The sequence below is a fragment of the Theropithecus gelada genome, chromosome 9, assembly GCF_003255815.1.
Source record: "Theropithecus gelada isolate Dixy chromosome 9, Tgel_1.0, whole genome shotgun sequence".
NCBI classification, from domain to species: Eukaryota; Metazoa; Chordata; class Mammalia; order Primates; family Cercopithecidae; genus Theropithecus; species Theropithecus gelada.
This window is the reverse complement of record NC_037677.1, coordinates 23,020,649-23,039,352: the sequence shown is the minus strand read 5'-3', so window position 1 is coordinate 23,039,352 and position 18,704 is coordinate 23,020,649. Positions and strand designations below refer to the sequence as shown.

At 41.0% G+C, this 18,704-nt stretch overlaps 1 protein-coding gene across 19 annotated transcripts in view; it reads right to left on the bottom strand.

Annotated features, from left to right (window-relative positions):
- ABI1 (abl interactor 1) overlaps positions 1 to 18,704 on the bottom strand; it is a 118,626-nt gene that overhangs the window by 91,278 nt on the left and 8,644 nt on the right. Inside the window, exon 2 of one of the 19 annotated variants that reach the window (XM_025395434.1) lies at positions 5,596 to 5,646. The exons of the other annotated variants lie outside the window; for them this stretch is intronic. Within the exon in view, the coding sequence (XP_025251219.1) occupies positions 5,596 to 5,646 (51 nt within the window). The remainder of the gene's footprint in view (positions 1 to 5,595; positions 5,647 to 18,704) is intronic. 19 annotated transcript variants of the gene reach the window in all.

Sequence of the window (18,704 nt, the reverse complement as noted above, 5' to 3'; positions counted from 1 at the left end):
CACAGATGGGAGAAAATATTTGCAAACTATCCATCTGACACAGGACTAATAATCAGAATATATAAGGAACTCATACAATGCAATAGCAAAAACCAAATAATCCAAAAAGAAAATGGCAAAAGATCTGAACAGATACTTCTAAAAAGACGACATACAAAACACATACACATATACACACACACACACACACACATACACACACAAGAAGACATACAAATGGCAAACAGGTATGTGAAAAAATGCTCAACATCATTAATCAGAGAAACACAAATCAAAACCACAATGCAACAGACCAGGAACGGTGGCTCACGCCTGTAATGCCAGCACTTTGGGAGGCCAAGGCAGGCGGATCACCTGAGGTCAGGAGTTCGAGACCAGCCTAGGCAACACAGTGAAACCCTGTCTCTACTAAAAATAAAAAAAGTAAGCCGGGTGCAGTAGCTCAAGCCTGTAATCCCAGCCCTTTGGGAGACCAAGGCAGGCAAATCACTTGAGGTTAGGACTTCGAGAACAGCCTGGCCAACATGGTGAAACCCCACCTCTACTAAAAATACAAAAATTAGTCAGGTGTGGTGGCACTCACCTGTAATCCCAGCTACCCAAGAGGCTGAGGCATGAGAATCACCTGAACCCAGGAGGCAGAGGCTGCAGTGCCATGCACTCCAACCTGGGTGACAGAGCGAGACTCCATCTCAAAAAAATTTTTTAAAAAACCACAATGCAATATCATCTCACCCCCAGTTAAAATGGCTTATATCAAAAAGACAGGCAATAAAGGATGCTAGAGAGGACGTGGAGAAAGGGGAACACTTGTATCCTGTTGGTTGAAATGTAAATTAGTACAGCCACTATGAAGAATGGTATGAAGATTCCTCAAAAAACTAAAATTAGTCAGGCACAATAGCTCACACCTGTAATTCCAGCACTTTTGGAGACCCAAGCGGAAGGATCACTTGAGTTCAGGAGTTCAAGACCAGCCTGAGCAACACAGCAAGACCTCATCTCTACAACAAATTTAAAAACTAGCAGGCTGTGGTGGTGCACACCTGTGGTCCCAGCTACTTGGGAGGCTAAGATGGAAGGATCACTTAAGCCCAGAAGGTTGAGGGTCTAATGAGCCATGATCACACCACTGCACTCCAGCCTCAGTGAGAGAGTTAGACCCTGTTACCATAGGAAAAAAAAAATTATTCTATATCTAATTTTAAATACATACACACAAATGTTCTAAAAGGAAATATATGATATATGAGTGGTTATTTCTGAGTTGTGAGATATGGGTAATTTTTAATATTTTATTTTTCTGTATCCAACTTTTTCAACAATCATTACTTGAAGGGAAAAAATATTTTTATGGCCAGGTGCGGTGGCTCACACATGTAATCCCAGCATTTTGGGAGGCCAAGGCAGGCGGCTCACGAGGTCAGGAGATGGAGACCATCCTGGCTAACATGGTGAAACCCCATCTCTACTAAAAATACAAAAAAGTAGCCAGGCATTGTGGCAGGCGCCTCTAGTCCCAGCTACTTGGGAGGCTGAGGCAGGAGAATGGCGTGAACCCAAGAGGCAGGGCTTGCAGTGAGCTGAGATCGTGCCACTGCACTCCAGCCTGGGCAAAAGAGCGAGACTCCGTCTCAAGAAAAAAAAAAAAATTTTTACTAAGAATTTTTTTTTTTTTTTTTTTTTTTTTTGAGACAGGGTCCAGGCTAGAGTGCAGTGGCACAATTACGGCTCACTGCAGCCTTGAAATCCTGGGCTCGAGGGATCCTCTCAAGTAGCTGGCACTATAAGCATATACCACCACACCTGGCAGTTTTTGTATTTTTTGTAAAGACTGGATCTCACCATGTTGCCCAGTCTGGTCTCGAACTCCTGAGCTCAAGGAATCCTCCTGCCTCAGCCTCCTAAACTGCTAGGATTACAGGCATGAGCCACTGTGCCCAGTCCATTTTTACTGAGAATTTTAATGACATGGATAATTCTCTTCATAGTTTTTTTTTTGTTTTTTTGTTTTTTTTGAGACAGAGTCTTGCTCTGTTACCCAGGCTGGAGTATAGTGGCGCAATCTCGGCTCACTGCAACCTCTGCCTCCCAGGTTCAAGCGATTCTCCTGCCTCCGCCTCCCGAGTAGCTGGGACTACAGGTGTGAGCCGCCACACCTGGCTTTTTGTATTTTTAGTAGAGACAGGGTTTAACCATGTTAGCCAGCCTGGTCTAGAACTCTTGACCTCAGGCAATACACCCGCTTCAGCATCCCAAAGTGCTAGGATTACAGGTGTGAGCCAATGTGCCTGGCCTCTTGATAGTATCTTAATGGAAAAGAACAACATATATTTGTGTAAACAGTGTGACCTAATTTTGTTTGATATAATTAGTACCTGTACAAACTAATATGCCAATGAGAAGATAACGCATGTAAATAGTTGGATTATGAGTGATTTATGTTTTCATCCTTTCCCTCTTGTGACATTTTCCAAATGATCCACAATAACCATGTAACATTTTTGTTGCAACCATCTTGCAGATACCAGGAGACTAAGAATAAGGCTAACAGTACCTCCCTACCGCCCCACCAAAAATGAGGGTGAAAATGTAAAGAATGTGAATCCTTGATGATACTGAGCTGAAGAATTAACCCTAACCCTAACACTAAATTCCTACCTTGGAATTTGTTACATGAAATAGTAAATGTTCCTTACTGTTTAAGTTAACTGAGTTGTATTACTTATAGCCAAATGCATCCTAAACGATTTAACTTTTATATGGGAGGAGAAAGTACTTTCATAAAAAGGGTCTTGGCTGAACCAGAAAGTAACAATTTACAGTAATACCCCCCTAGTTACATAGACAAAAGATCTACTAAGATAATTGTCAAATTGCTGAGGCTGTTTTCTAAACTAGTCCAGGAATTTACAGCTGGTTGTGTTACTCATTAAAATGTTACCTGAGAAATCACTCTAGTTGGCCTTTCCCACAAGGAAATTATATTTTAATCTGTAGTAGTCGGCTTGGGCTGCCATTAACAAAATACCACTGCATGGCTTCAACAAGAGAATAGTTCTGAAGGCCAGGAAGTCCACAATCAAAGTTCCAGTAGGGTCTGGTTCTAGCAAGGGATTTCTTCCTGGCTTGCAGACAGCTACCTTCTCGCTGTGTCCTCACATGGCAGAGAGAGACCAATCTCTGTTGTGACTTCCTCTTTTATAAGTACACTAGTTCTGTGGGATCAGGGCTCCGGCCTTACGACCTCATTTAACCTCCTTATTCACCTCCTTAAAGGCCCTAGCTCCAATACAGTCACATGGTGGGGGAGACGGGTTTGAGGCTTCAACGTAAGGATGGCAGGGGGACACAACTCTATTCACAATTAGAATAATCTTTAACTTTAAACATTAGGAAATGATGTCTTCTTACAAATACCCAAAATATATACTTGACAGCAATACTGTTAACAGTTACATATAATTAGAATTTAATTTTCTTTTTTTGGTGTTTTTGTTTTTGAGACAGAGTCTCACTGTGTTGCCCAGGCTACACTGCAGTGGTGCGATCCATCTTAGCTCACTGCAACCTCTGCCTCCAAGGTTCAAGCGATTCACATGCCTCAGTCTCTTGAGTAGCTGGGATTACAAATGTGTGCCACCACACTCAGCTAATTTTTGTATTTTTAGTAGAGATAGGGTTTCCTCATGTTGCCCAGGCTGGTCTCAAATTCCCGGCCTCAAGTGATCCACCTGCCTCAGCCTCCAAAAGTGCTGGGATTACAGGCATGAGCCACCACACCCAGCTTAGTTTTCAAAGCATTTTCACAGTAACCTAAGCAGATATCTTGGTTTCACAGATGAAGGCACCGATACTGATCTTTACACAGTTCTTAATCTTTTTTTTTTTTTTTTTTTTTTGAGACAGAGTCTTGCTCTGTCACCCAGGCTAGAGTGTAGTGGCACGATCTCGGCTCGCTGCAACCTCTGCCTCCTGGGTTCAAGCGATTCTCCTGCCTCAGCCTCCCGAGTAGCTAGGATTACGAGTGCCTGCCACCAAGCCCAGCTAATTTTTGTATTTTTAGTAGAGATGGGGTTTCACCATCTTGGCCAGGCTGGTCTCAAACTCCTAACCTCATGATCTACCCACCTCAGCCTCCCGAAGTGCTGGGATTACAGGCGTGAGCCACTGCGCCTGGCCAACTCTTAATCTTTCATATGCATCTGAGGTATGGGAACTTCATTTCACCTAATGTTCTAAACATCAGAAGCAGTTTAGGGGAAGGGAAGAGGAAGAAGCAGAAGATAGGGTTCCAAGTAGAATGAAATGAACAGTATCGGTTTAAAGGTGAGTAAGCCTATAACAGTAGACGCAATGGGGGAATATACTACAGGGCTCGAGAAACACTACAGGCCCTTGAGAGCATTTTAGGGAATGTGGATTTCAGTGTACGGCTAGTGGGGAAACACTGAAGAATTTTTACGAAGAAAAAATATGACTAGTTTTAGGCTTTAGAAATATCACTTCAGGTGCAGTTTTATAAACTAGATTGTGGAAATCAGAGGACACAAAAAAGGAGACAAGGATTCTGTTGTAATATGTATTCTGTGATATCTACACAAGAAAGACAGCTTTAAGTGAAATATCCCACTTAGCCTAGCAAAAAAAGAGGAAAAAGAAATTTGTCGTGGTTAAGTAACTTGCTCAAGATAACACTGCTAGGAAAAATAGAACCACTACGTCTCCCAAAGACCAGTCTGCCACTATGCCACACTGCCTCCATTTATAATTCTAAAAATGAACAAAGTATAATTCTAATGTGGCCTCTAAGATGAACCACTCCAAGTCATCATTAACCACTCTGCAAACCACATGAATTTTAATTCACTGGGAGGGTAAAGAGAGGAGAGTGAGAAAGAAAATATTCTCAGGATAACTGAGAATGTTTTTGATCTATGAAACAATTGATGTTCTACACATAGGGTTCTATAAATGGAAGAAACAAAAATTAAACATTTAACACATTTCTAGGTTATCCTTCACTGAAGTGACAAAATCACATCTTTAATTCATGCCCACATAAATTTAACTAGCCAGGCATGGTGGCTGACGCCTGTAATCCCAGCACTTTGGGAAGTTGAGGAAAGTGGATTGCTTGAGCCAAGGAGTTCGAGACTAGCCTGGAGAATATGACAAAACCCTGTCTCTACAAAAATATAAAAATTAGCCAGGCATGGTGGCATAAGCCTATAGTCCTAGCTACCGGGGAGGCTGAGGTAGGAGGACTGCTTGAGCCCAGGAGTTTGAGGCTGCAGTGAGCCGAGATCACACCACTGCACTCCAGCCTGGGCGACAGCAGGACCCTGTCTCAAAAACAAAAATAAAGAAAAAAAAAAAAAGGGTAACTTTACTAGGAAATTACTCAAGCAGTATAATGCATCTTTTAACAAACTACTAGGCAGGGTGGTAGTTAACACTGTCACAATCAGCACCACCCTTAACTGACTTGAGAAAAAGAAGTACTTCTGCTTTAAAGAAAAAAAAAATCGTGCCAGGCTTGGCGGCTCACACCTGTAATCCCAATGCTTTGGGAGGTCAAGGGAGGAGGATCACTTGAGGCCAGGAGTTTGCGAGTAGACAGAGGAACACAGCAAAACCCTGTCTCTACAAAAAATAAAAATAAAAAAATCTTTAAAGTTAGCACTTTAAAGATGGTAAAGACGGTAAAAATGGTAGCACGTGCCTGTAGTTCCAGCTACTTGGAAGGCTGAGGCAAGAGGACTGCTGGAACCCAGGACTTTGAGGCTACAGTGAGCTATGATCACACCCCTGCACTCCAGCCAGGGTGACATAGAGAGATCCTGTATCAAAAAAAAAACAACAAAATTCAAGATTCTATGAATACTAGCAAAAGTACCTTGTCCTACCGATTATATATTTCCTCACTGCTGTAGTTTAGATGTTGGTCCCCTCAAACCTCATGTTGAAATATGATCCCCAATGCTGGAGGTAGATCCTAATGGGAGGTGTCTGGATCATGGGGGAGGATTCCTCATGAATGGCTTGGGGTCCTCAGGTAAATTCTTGCTCTGTTACTTCCAAAGGGCTGGTTGTTAAAAAGTGTCTAGCACCTCCCCACCTTGCTTCTTCCCAAGAGATTTCTGCAAATGTCAGCTTCCTTCCCTTCAGCTACAAGTGGAAGCAACTTGAAGCCCTCATCAGAAGCAGATGTTGGCACCATGCTTCTTATACGGCCTGCAGAACCATGAGTCAAATAAATTAGCCAGCCTGAAGTATTCCTTTGTAGCAACACAAACAGACTAAGACACTCACTTAAGCCAGCTTACAACACAGCTTCACAGAATTAGTCTTAGCTATATCCAGCCTAGTGATTCATTAGTCACATTTTCCAAACTAAAAATCAGGACCAGTATGACACTACCTGACAAATTATGTGTATCCTAATTTCTTAATCTGCTCTGGAAAAGTATAAAAATTACAAAACTGTAAGTATCAATCTCTACTGTAATCAACTGAATTTTCTACATTACTGCTATTCCAAAAAAATCTGAGATGTGAACAGAGGGATATTCTGTTCACACATGTACATTATAAAATAAAAATGAGACAAAAAGATAAAAGTATTATATTAATAAATTATCATATCAGATCCCAGGCAAATAGATAATTTAATCACTTAGAAATCTAACACCAATTAACAGGATACAAAAGCATTTTTAAAAAGGCATTCATCTCAGTATGTGGGCCATACCAATACAGTTTTGGTCTGTCATCAACCACTACCATTAGATTCTAGCATAGTAATTAAAATTCAGGCTGTAAAATAAAGGTCAAGAAACTATGTCCCTTGGGCCAAATACTTCTCTCCATTTTTGCAAATAACATTTTACTACAACATGGCCACATCCATTCCTTTACATATCATCTATGGTTTTCTTACTACAATAGCAGAGTTGAGTAATTGTGTCAGACCATATGGCATGCAAAGCCTAAAATATTTACTATCTGGCCCTTTACAGGAAACACCTGCCCACTCTTGCTCCAGAAAATTGATTCTCAACTCTAGGTGGACATCAGCACTACCTGGTGAGCTTTTATTCTTTTTATATCAACCACATATTTTATTCCATTTTTTTAAATACATTTTATTATATATATTTAAAGCGTACAATTTGATGTTATGGGATTCATATAGAAGGCAAAATGGTTACCTCAGTGAAGCAAATTAAGATATATGTCACCCCATATAGTTACTTTTTTTTTTTTTTTTTTGGTTTGTTTTTGTGGCAAGAACAGCTAAAAATCTATTCATTTAGCCGGAATTCCAAATATTAGCTACAGTCCTTTTATTAGCTACATGTTATACATTAGATCTCTAAGCTCTTTCATCCTACACTTGCTATTTTGTTACCCCTCACCTACATTTCCCATCCTCCACCCACTTGCTCCTGGTAACCACTCTTTTATTCACTCTGTATATTTGACTCTTCTTTTAAAATTTTTTGTAAGATTCCACATATGAGATCATGCAATATTTTTCTCCCTGTTTCTGGCTTATTTCACTTAGCATACTGCCTCCAGGTCATTCATGTTGTGGCAAATGGCAGTATCTGCATTTTAAGGCTGAATAATATTCCATTATATATACATATCACATGTTCTTTATCCATTCATCTATCAGTGGACATTCAGGTTGTTTCCACAGCTTGGCTAATGTAAATAACGCTGCAATGAACATGGGAGTGCAGATATCTTTATAAGGTGGTGATTTCACTTCCTTTGGGTATATGACCAGATAAGGAATTGCTGGGTCATACACTACTTCTATTTTTCATTTCTTTAGCAACCTCCATACTATTTTCCATCACGGCTGCACCAATCCACTCCCACCAACAGTGTACAAGGGGTCCATTTTCTCCACACCCTCGCCAACATTTGTTACTACTTCACTTTTTTTATGATAGCCACCCTAAGGGGTGTGAGGTGGCGCCTACAGTGGTTTTGATCTGCATTTCCCCATGACTAATGCTGTTGAGTACCTTTTCATATACCTGTCAGCCATCCTTATGTCTTCTTTGAAAAAATGTCTGTTCAAGTCTTTTGCCCATTCTCTAATCAGATTATTTTTCTATTACTGAATTGTTTGAGTTCTTCATGAATTTTGGATATTAACCCCTTAACAGATCAACAGTTTGCAAATATGTTTTCCCAGACCACAGGTTGTTACATTTTGTTGACTGTTTCCTTTGTTTTGCAGAAGTTTTTCAGTTTGACATCATTCTGTTTATTTTTTCTTTTATGGCTTAAGTTTTTGGTGTGGAATCCAAAAGAAAAAAAAATTCTAGCTGGACACCAGCACTATCTGGTGAATTTTTTTAAAATTCCGGAGCCTGAGAGCCAATCTAACCCTCTCTCCCTAAAAAGATGCCAATTTCATTGGTCTAGGGAAACACCATTAGCTATTGCTATACCAGTACAAAAATGTGTACAGTTAAACAAGAAAATTCAAAATACAAAAATCAGGGTTTTATCACATAATATAAAAGATAAAGGCAAGATGTTAATATACAGACCACAGAGTACTACATAATAAATTAGAGCCACAAGAGGCTAGGCGCAGTGGCTCAGGCCTGTAATCCCAGCACTTTGGGAGGCCGAGGAGGGTGGATCACAAGGTCAGGAGATCAAGATCATTCTGGCCAACGTGGTGAAACCCCACCTCTACTAAAAATACAAAAATTAGCCAGACATGGTGGTGCACGCCTATAGTCCCAGCTACTCAGGAAGCTGAGGCAGGAGAAATGCTTGAACCCAGGAGGAGGAGGCTGCAGTGACCCAAGATCCAGCCACTGCACTCCAGCCTGGGAGACAGAGCGAGATTCCGTCTCAAAAAATAAATAAATAAATAAATAAATAAATAATAAATCAGAGCCACAAGTTTGGCTCTGGCTTTTGCATGAATCCACAAAGATAAAGGAAAAAAGATTATATGATTTATAGCATCCATAAGGTCAAAATATCTTGGTGAAGCCCAGCATGGTAGCTTACGCCTATAATCCCAGCACTCCGGGAGGTTGAGGTGGGCAGATCACCTGAGGTCAGGAGTTCGAGACCAGCCTGGCCAACACAGTGAAACCCTGTCTCCACTAAAAATACAAAAATTAGTCAGGCATGGTGGCATGCACCTGTAGTCCCTGCTACTTGGGAGGCTGAGGCAGGAGAATCGCTTGAACCTGGGAGGTGGAGGTTGCAGTGAACTGAGGCTGAGATCGCACTACTGCACTCCAGCCTGTATGACATAGCGAGATTATTATATTTTTTTAAAAGTATATATATATGTGTGTGTGTGTGTCTGTGTGTCTGTGTGTGTGTAGAAGCAAAGCTTTTCCTAAAACTTCCACCTGACTATAAAAGGAATGTATTGCAATTCTCCTCAGTGATGTACATATTAATATATCACATATTCTTCCCATCTTGCAGCACCGTACCTCCTCACCCAAAAACCAAAAATGAGAGTGGCAGATTTTCATAGAGATAGGACCATGCCGCCTTTCTTCTTCTTCTTTGTGGTAGTGGGGCAAGGTAGGAGAGGCAGGATGGGTGGAAGAAATATACAACTGAGTTGAAAAAAAAAAAGGTTATGTATACCACAAGGTATTAATAAGCACTAACAGGCCGGGCGCGGTGGCTCAAGCCTGTAATCCCAGCACTTTGGGAGGCCGAGACGGGCGGATCACAAGGTCAGGAGATCGAGACCATCCTGGCTAACCCGGTGAAACCCCGTCTCTACTAAAAAATACAAAAAACTAGCCGGGCGAGGTGGCGGGCGCCTGTAGTCCCAGCTACTCTGGAGGCTGAGGCAGGAGAATGGCGTGAACCCGGGAGGCGGAGCTTGCAGTGAGCTGAGATCCCGCCACTGCACTCCAGCCTGGGCGACAGAGCGAGACTCCGTCTCAAAAAAAAAAAAAAAAATAAGCACTAACAATAAAGCCACTCATGCAAGCAGTCCCCAAGTTATGACAATTAGCTCATACAAAAGTGATTGATTCAGACCTATAACTCATTTATCTTATATTTAACCACTCATCCAATGGTTTCCGTTGATTATGCAAAATGTGTCTAGACAAATGAACAGAATATGTCAGGACACAGCAAAAGCACAATTTCATCTTACCAGTGTTAAATTTAAAACACGGTTTCTATTTTCAAATCCGGGAAACACTGACCTGATCTTCTACAGTTTAGTGATGGCAGTTCAAGTATGTTTTTGACTAAGACTTCATCTCCTCCACCTTCCCTTGCACTTGACACTACTCACAGCTCTCTCAAGCATGCCTTGTTATCTTTCTGTTTCTACTACCTATATATCCCTTGCCTCCCAATCCCCCTTCCCCTCAACTGTTTACATTAATGACTCGGCTAAACTCATTCTTTAGGAGACACTTGCCCTGAGAACCCCCAAACACTGTACTGTTCCTCAGAATTCTCTCTAAAAGTTCCTTTCAAAGAGAGAGCATTTTCAATCCACATGTCATATGTATTCAAAATTTATAAAGACTCTACACATATAAAAATACCAACAATCTATAATGCAGAAGGTTAGGATAGAACATCAAAATTAACATCAAAAGACACATGCACCTCATGCCACAAAAGTATATAGCCAGAGAAATTGGAATCCCTTTCCTCTCCTCTTCCCCCTTCCCTTCCCCGTTCTGCCCACACAGCCAGCTAGCAGTCAAGCTTTATTCCTATTCTCCAACCCACTGCTCTGCCAATCAATTCAATTGTGGAGGAGTAAAAGCTGGAAAGTGTCAGAAACCAACTGTGTACTAACGGCTGAAAAAGAGGGGGGTCTATAGATGCACTTCTGTGACTACAAATTACCTTCTGTAGGCGCATTAGCTTTATGCTGGAGGAAAATAGATACCAGTTAAATAAGCCTTCTTTGGATTCTCCTTTTCCCCCCAGCCACCCGTATCTCCTTCACCAAGGCTTGCTGATTCTTCCTTTTCAATCTTACTATAGCTATCTCAATTCATGAAATACTCTTTACAGTGAGACAAATGTGACAGTCCTCTAACTGGTCACTGTCCATCCAGTCTCCTTTCTCCAGTCCATCCCGCGCCAATTCAAGATGAATCTTCCCAAAGCACATCCTTTGTACAAAAACTGGAAAGGCAGAAAACAAGCATACAGTTTGAGGGGAGAGGATAAAAGCAGTATGGGGAGAGGAAGAGACATTTTAAGTTTGACTTTTAATACAACTGTATTGACTCTTTTACAGGAACATATTACCTAAATGCTTTAAAACAAAAAAATGCTGCTTGACATATGCTCTTTCCGTAAGCAATCTTCTGACTGCCGTCAAACTAAAATCAAAAACCTTTCAAAAATAACAATTATTTTTCTTCCATACAGAACATTTCCTCATTTAATTATAAATACTATAGACCAATTTTCCTTTTCTTAGATTTAAGGCTTTTCAATGATTTCTACATAGCCTATAAATAATAGAGACACAAGGCAGGGTGTGATGGCTCACGCCTATAATCGCAGCACTTTGGGAGGCCAAGGTGGGCGGATCACCTGAGGTCAGGAGTTCAAAACCAGCCTGACCAATATGACGAAACCCCGTCTCTACTAAAGCTACAAATGCTAGCTGGATGTGGTGGCATACGCCTGTAATCCCAGCTACTCAGGAGGCTGAGACAGGAAAATTACTTCAACCCAGGAGATGGAGGCTGCAGTGAGCCAAGATCACACCACTACACTCCAGCCTGGACAACAAGAGTGAAACTCTGTCTCAAAAACAATAATAATAATAATAATATAGACATCATACCACCACGTCATAATACCTAGCAGACAGTCTTCCATAGAGTAGGCAATTAACTATTTGTTGAATGAATTTCAGTTCAACAAATCCCAATAGCCTCAAACACTCCTCTTTTTAGAAAAGAAAAATAATAAAGAGTCACAGTCTACCATGATGAGTTCAGGCACTAAAGATTTTGGAAAAAATGGACAGGCATGGTGGCTCATGCCTGTAATCCCAGCACTTTGGGAGGCCAAGGCAGGCAGATCACCTGAGGTCAGGAGTTCAATACCAGCCTGGCCAACATGGTGAAACCCTGTCTCTACAAAAACCTACAAAAAGTAGCCAGGCACAGTGGCAGGCATCTGTAATCCAGCTACTGAGGCTGAAGCTGAGGCAGACAGACTTGCTTGAACCTGAGAGGCAGAGGTTGCAGTGAGCCAAGATCACACCACTGCACTCTAGCCTGGGCAACAGAGCTAGACTCTGTCTCAAAAAAACAAAAGATTTTAGAAAAACCACCACCAATTGCTACCATCACCTCTAGACTAGCCTCCCTTCAATCTGTTCTGAACTCCTTCCAATCTGTACTCAATCCTCCTTCCAATCTGTTCTCCACGCTAAACAAGAAGAATCTTCATAAAAAGTAAAAAAGGTATGATCCCATTAAAACTTTCTTTTTCTTTTCTTTTTTTTTTTTCTTGAGGCAGAGTCTCACTCTGTTGCCCAGGCTGGAGCACAGTGGCACGATCTCAGCTCACTGCAACCTCCGCCTCCCGGGTTCAAGTGATTCTCCTGCCTCACCCTCCTGAGTGGCTGGGACTACAGGCAAGCACCACCATGCCCGGCTAATTTTTGTATTTTTAGTAGAGACGGGGTTTCACCATGTTGGCCAGACTGGTCTCAAGTGATGGGCCCACCTTGGCCTCCCAAAGTGCTGGGATTATAGGCATGAGCCACTGTGCCCAGCTTGCTTAAAACTTTCAATGCCTTCTCATCAGCCTCAGAAAAAGAAAACATCAAAATCCTTATCTGGTACCTATCTACCTCTTCACAAATGACTCTGTTTACTCTGAAGTACACAAGTGTGTAACTTGTTCAAAATCACTCTGCCTTCACTCACCTCTGAGCCTGTATGCACACTGTTCCCCTCTGCAGAGACACTGTTTCCCTTCCCCCAAATGTTCTCTGTTAACATACATTCACCCTTCAGATCTCAACTCCAACATTACTTCTATGACACACCAAGCTAGGTGGCAGCACCTGATATATACTTTCATGTCACATGTACCTTCCCTAGATGTAATTTATTTCTCTTTTTTTTTTTTTTTTTTGAGACGGAGTCTCGCTCTGTTGCCCAGGCTAGAGTGCAGTGGCGCAATCTTGGCTCACTGCAAGCTCCGCCTCCCAGGTTCATGCCATTCTCCTGCCTCAGTCTCCCAAGTAGCTGGGACTACAGGCGCCCGTCACCACACCCAGCTATGTTTTTTGTATTTTTAGTAGAGACGGGGGTCTCACCGTGTTAGCCAGGATGGTCTCGATCTCCTAACCTTGTGATCTGCCCGCCTCGGCCTCCCAAAGTGCTGGGATTACAGGCGTGAGCCACCGCACCTGGCCGATGTAATGTATTATAGTTTGAGTTATTTGATTAATAGAGGAGGTCAACTATAAATCACTTAAGGGTAGAAACTGTATCTGACAAAACAGTCTGACATATAATACATGTAAAAAGTTGCAGAATAACTGAGTATGTGACAAACTAATAAATTCTGTCATACTAAGAAGCACAATACATACAGTTATACATATATTTCATTTTACTGTGCATTTCTTTTGGAACTCCTGTGGTTCCAACTTGGGAACCTACACAATTTTGCCAGTTTTCTTTGGCATCTTTATGGTATTATCTGATTATTCTAAAAGAATAAGAGTATCACCAGTGTGTCTCCCCACTATTCAAAGCAAACTCTGAGGACCAGGCACTGTGGCTCATGCCAGTAATCTTAACTCTTTGGGAGGTCAAGGTAGGCAGATCCCTTGACCCCAGGAGTTCAAGACGAGCCTGGGCAACATGGTAAAACCCTGTCCTTATTAAAAAAAAAAAAAAAAAAAAAAAATTAGCCAAGCATGGTGTCGCACACCTGTAGTCCCAGTTACTTGGGAAGCTGAGGTGGGAGACTGCTTGAGCCCAGGAGGTTGAGGCTGCAGTGAGCTGAGATTGCACCACTGTACTACAGACTGGGCAACAGAAAGAGACCCTATCTTTAAAAAAAAAAAAAAAAAAAGCAAAATTTGATTATTATTAATTTTAAGGGAAGATGGAACTGAAAAAAAAAATAGGCTTCTCAAAGCTTTTAAAAGAGAGATGATTCAACAGAGGAAAAGATAAATCCTAGGCCTTTTTTCATGGAAAACATAAAATGCATATAATAAAAGGGGGAAAATGCCAGAGAAACAACTAAAACAAAAAGTGTACCCTCCGTTTTTTGTCCTTTTCTTTCACTTCAGCTGGGTTATTCTTATTTTTTAAGATGTTGGGCCAGGCCTGGTGGCTCACACCTGGGAGGCTCACACTTTGGGAGGTCAAGTCAGGAGGACTGCTTGAGCTCAGGAGTTCAAGACCAGACTGGACACATGGTGAAACCCTGTCTCTACAAAAAATACCCAAAAAATTAGTTGGGCATGGTAGTGTACCTGTAATTCCAGCTACCTGGGAGGCTTAGGTGGGAGGATGACCTGAGCCCAGGATTTCAAGGCTGCAGTGAACAGTAATCGTGCCACTGCACTCCAGAACCTGGGCAAGAGTGAGACCCTGTCTCAAAAAAAAAAAAAAAGAAGATGTAAATATATTAGTACCAAAATGATATGTGCCATGGATAATAACAAGAGATTTCTTCACATCTAATTTGGAACATACTCAAATTAGAAATGAATGATTGTTATATTATTTTAAAATTATTTGTCACTACTTCCTAAAATAATTTAACAACTGTCTATGAATCAAATAAATTCATATCAACAAATTACTAAATTTTTGGTATGAAATTTGAAGATAACAGAGGTATGAAACTTTTAGCAGCAAATCAGTTTCAAAATCAGTGCTAGTGAAAGGTGAATTGTACAGAGCAATAAGACCCAAATAGTAAGAACCAAAATAATTAGCACAGTACGCAATATAATAAGAGGCTTTTTTTTTTTGAGATGGAGTCTCGCTCTATCACCCAGGCTGGAGTGCAATGGTGCGATCACAGCTCACTGCAACTTCTCCCTCCCAGGTTCAAGCGATTGTCCTGCCTCAGCCTCCCAAGTAGCTGGGATTACAGGCACATGCCACCACGCCCAGCTAATTTTTGAATTTTTAGTAGAGACAGGAGTTCACCATGTTGGCCAGGCTGGTCTTGAACTCATGACCTCAGGTGACCCACTCACCTTGGCCTCCCAAAGTGCTGGGATTACACGCGTGAGCCACCGCGCCTGGCCAAGACTTTCTACATAAGAAACTTTACATTTTTTATTTTAATGGTAACTACATTAGTCAGGGATTCTCAAGATACATAGTAGTATACAATGATATTTAAAATTCTGACTCCCATTACCACAAAAGGAAGGTATTAAGTCTACTGAACCAATCATCTACCCCAAATGTTGTCTAGTGTGCTCTGCAGAACCCTAAGGATTCCTAAGATCTTTACACGGGGTCCACAAGGTCAAAATTATTTTTATACTACTACTAACGTTATTCGCTTTCTTTCCTAAGTTGACATTTGAATTGAGGGTACAAAAACAAAGGTGAGTAAAATTACAGTAGCCTCTTAGGCAATCAAGGCAACATCACCAACAATACTAGTAGTCACTGTGTTCTTTACTGCCAACCATCCACAGAAAAAAACAGAAAAAGAAGTTTAAGAAAACCAGTTTCAGGCCGGGCGCGGTGGCTCAAGCCTGTAATCCCAGCACTTTGGGAGGCCGAGACGGGCGGATCACGAGGTCAGGAGATCGAGACCATCCTGGCTAACACGGTGAAACCCCGTCTCTACTAAAAAATACAAAAACTAGCCGGGCGAAGTGGCGGGCGCCTGTGGTCCCAGCTACTCGGGAGGCTGAGGCAGGAGAATGGCGTGAACCCGGGAGGCGGAGCTTGCAGTGAGCTGAGATCCGGCCACCGCACTCCAGCCTGGGCGACAGAGCCAGACTCAGTCTCAAAAAAAAAAAAAAAAAAAAAAAAAGAAAACCAGTTTCACTTTAAAATGTTCTTGATGAAGCAGGAAAATTTATTATTCTATTAAATCTTGACCCTTGAGAAAATGTCTTTTAATATTGTGTATGACAAAATGGAAGTACACATATAGTACTTCTGCTACATACTAAGTATGATGGCTCCTGTTAGGAAAAAGCACTTGTGCAGTTTATTTGCAAGCAGAATAAGCCAATTATTCATGGAACATCATTATTGCTTCAAAAACAACTCATAGGTAAACTAAGATTATTTAGACTTGAGCATCTGGCAGACATTTTCCTAAAAATGAATAAGTAAGCCTAACACTTCAAGGAAAATAACTGGCAATATTTGTTGCCAATAATAAAATGTAAACTTTCAAGCAAAAACTGCAATCTTAGAAAACTTGCATCCATCAATGTGAACTTGAAAGCTTTGCGATACTTGAAAATTCTTCTAGTGAGATCTGTGTTAATATTAGTGACTGTAATTTTTTCACATTGTATAATGAAATGTGTCAACATTCAGAAGGTCTGCATAATTCAGTGAAAAATATTTTCCAAATGGCCTATGCAATGTATTTTAATGCAATGGAGTATAAAATGTTTATTGATACGGTTTCAGAATCCACACTGTAATCTTTAAGAAACTACCATCTACCAAGTTTTGTTGTAGTATCAAACAAAATTATCCACAATTATGTACACGGCGTAGAAAAAGTAGAAAGTCCCCCTTTTTCTACTACATAACCATGTAAGGACAGATTTCCTTCATATACTTCAACCAAAACAAAATGAACAGATTAACTGCAGAAGCAGATATAAGAATTTTGTTGCCATCTATTTTTCACTGAGATGTGCAATAATGTAAATTAATGTTACTCTTGCCCTAAACATTTTTGTTTTGGAAAACTAAGGTTACATTTTTCATAAAACATATTATTTATGTTAATAATAAACCCATTAGATATCACTTTAAATGAATTAATAAATGTTTTAAACTGCTCAGTTTTAGTTTTAGTACAGTAAATGCTAATAGATAGAACCCACCTAAAAAAAAGTTCTCGGCCAGGCGCGGTGGCTCATGCCTGTAATCCCAGAACTTTGGGAGGCCGAGGCGGGCGGATCATGAGGTCAGGAGTTCAAGACCAGCCTGGCCAACATGGTGAAACCCCGTCTCTACTAAAAATACAAAAATTAGCCAGGTGTCGTAGCACATGCCTGTAGTCCCAACTACTTGGGAAGCTAAGGCAGGAGAATTGCTTGAACCTGGGAGGCAGAGGTTGCAGTAAGCCAAGGCCACACCATTGCACTTCCAGCCTGGGCAACAGAGTGAGACTCCATCTCAAAAAAAAAAAAAAAAAATGATGCCCAGGTTTTCAGTGAGTCCATACGAAGCCACTTTAATACTTAATAGTAAAAGAGAATAATGGGCCAGAGAGTAATAGGAAAAGCATGAAAGAAACATATATCAGAGAAGCCAAAGGATTAACTTCTCAAAAAAAGTACAAAAAATCAACCATGCAAAATGATGAAGAGAAAACAAGCACGATGAGAACTAAAATGTGAAAGAATTTTGCAACACGGAGGTTATTAGCATTCAGAGAGCAGTGGAAATAGAACAGGTTAAAGAGTGAATGAAAAGTGAGAGATGGAGGAAGATGCCTGGTTTTTTGTTTTTATTTTAAAAGACAGGGTTTCACTGTTGCCCAGGCTGGAGTGCAGTGGTGCGATCATAGCTCACTGCAGCCTCAAACTCCTGAGCTCAAGTGATCCTCCCATCTCAGCCTGCCAAGTAACTGGGACTACAGACTAAGCTATTATTTTTTTTTTTTTTTGAGACAGGGTCCTGCTTTGTTACCCAAGCTGGTCTCAAACTCCTGGGTTCAAGCAATCCTCCTACCTCAGCCTCCCAAGTAACTGGGATTACAGACTTGAGCCACTGCAGCTAGCTCACAATAGTGTAATAAAACTAGTTAACCCATAAAGGAGAGATAGGTCAGTTACTAGATGGGTATATGAACTCAAAAGAGTTTTCAAGTATGGCAGCAATCTGAAATGTTTCAATTCTGAAAACACAAATTCAGTAAACAGAGGAGGTATAAATATATCAGGAGCATAAGGTTTATGAAAAGGCAGGAGAGAATGTGACCCAGAGTTAGGACTTTAGCTAGGAGGAAGAACGCCTCTCTTCCATTATAAAAAGGAAGTAGAATAGGGTGAGTGAGGATAGCAGGTTTGGAGATGCAGTGGTAAGAAATTATAGGTCTTATATGATGAAGTCTATTTTCTCTATGAGACAAAAAACAAGAAAGGAAAGAGTCAGATTTCAAAAGGGGATAAAAAATTTAAAATAGTTTGTGGTAAGTGGAAGAATAAACTGGCGAGGTTATCTAGTGGGATTGCCTAACTATGCTGAGGGCCCACTTTTGAGTAATAATCACAATTTTAAAATGACACCCGTGAGCTGAGCATGGTGGGAGGGGCTTGGGGGGGAATGTCTGCAGAACCAGCTACTCAGGAGGCTGAGATGAGAGGATTGCTTGACCCCAGAATTACAAGGACAGCTGGGGAACATAGAAGACCCCATCCTTCATAAAAATCAAAAATAAAATGGCACCCATGTACTCTTTTCTCTGCATTGCCTTATTAAAATAAGCATCTGAGC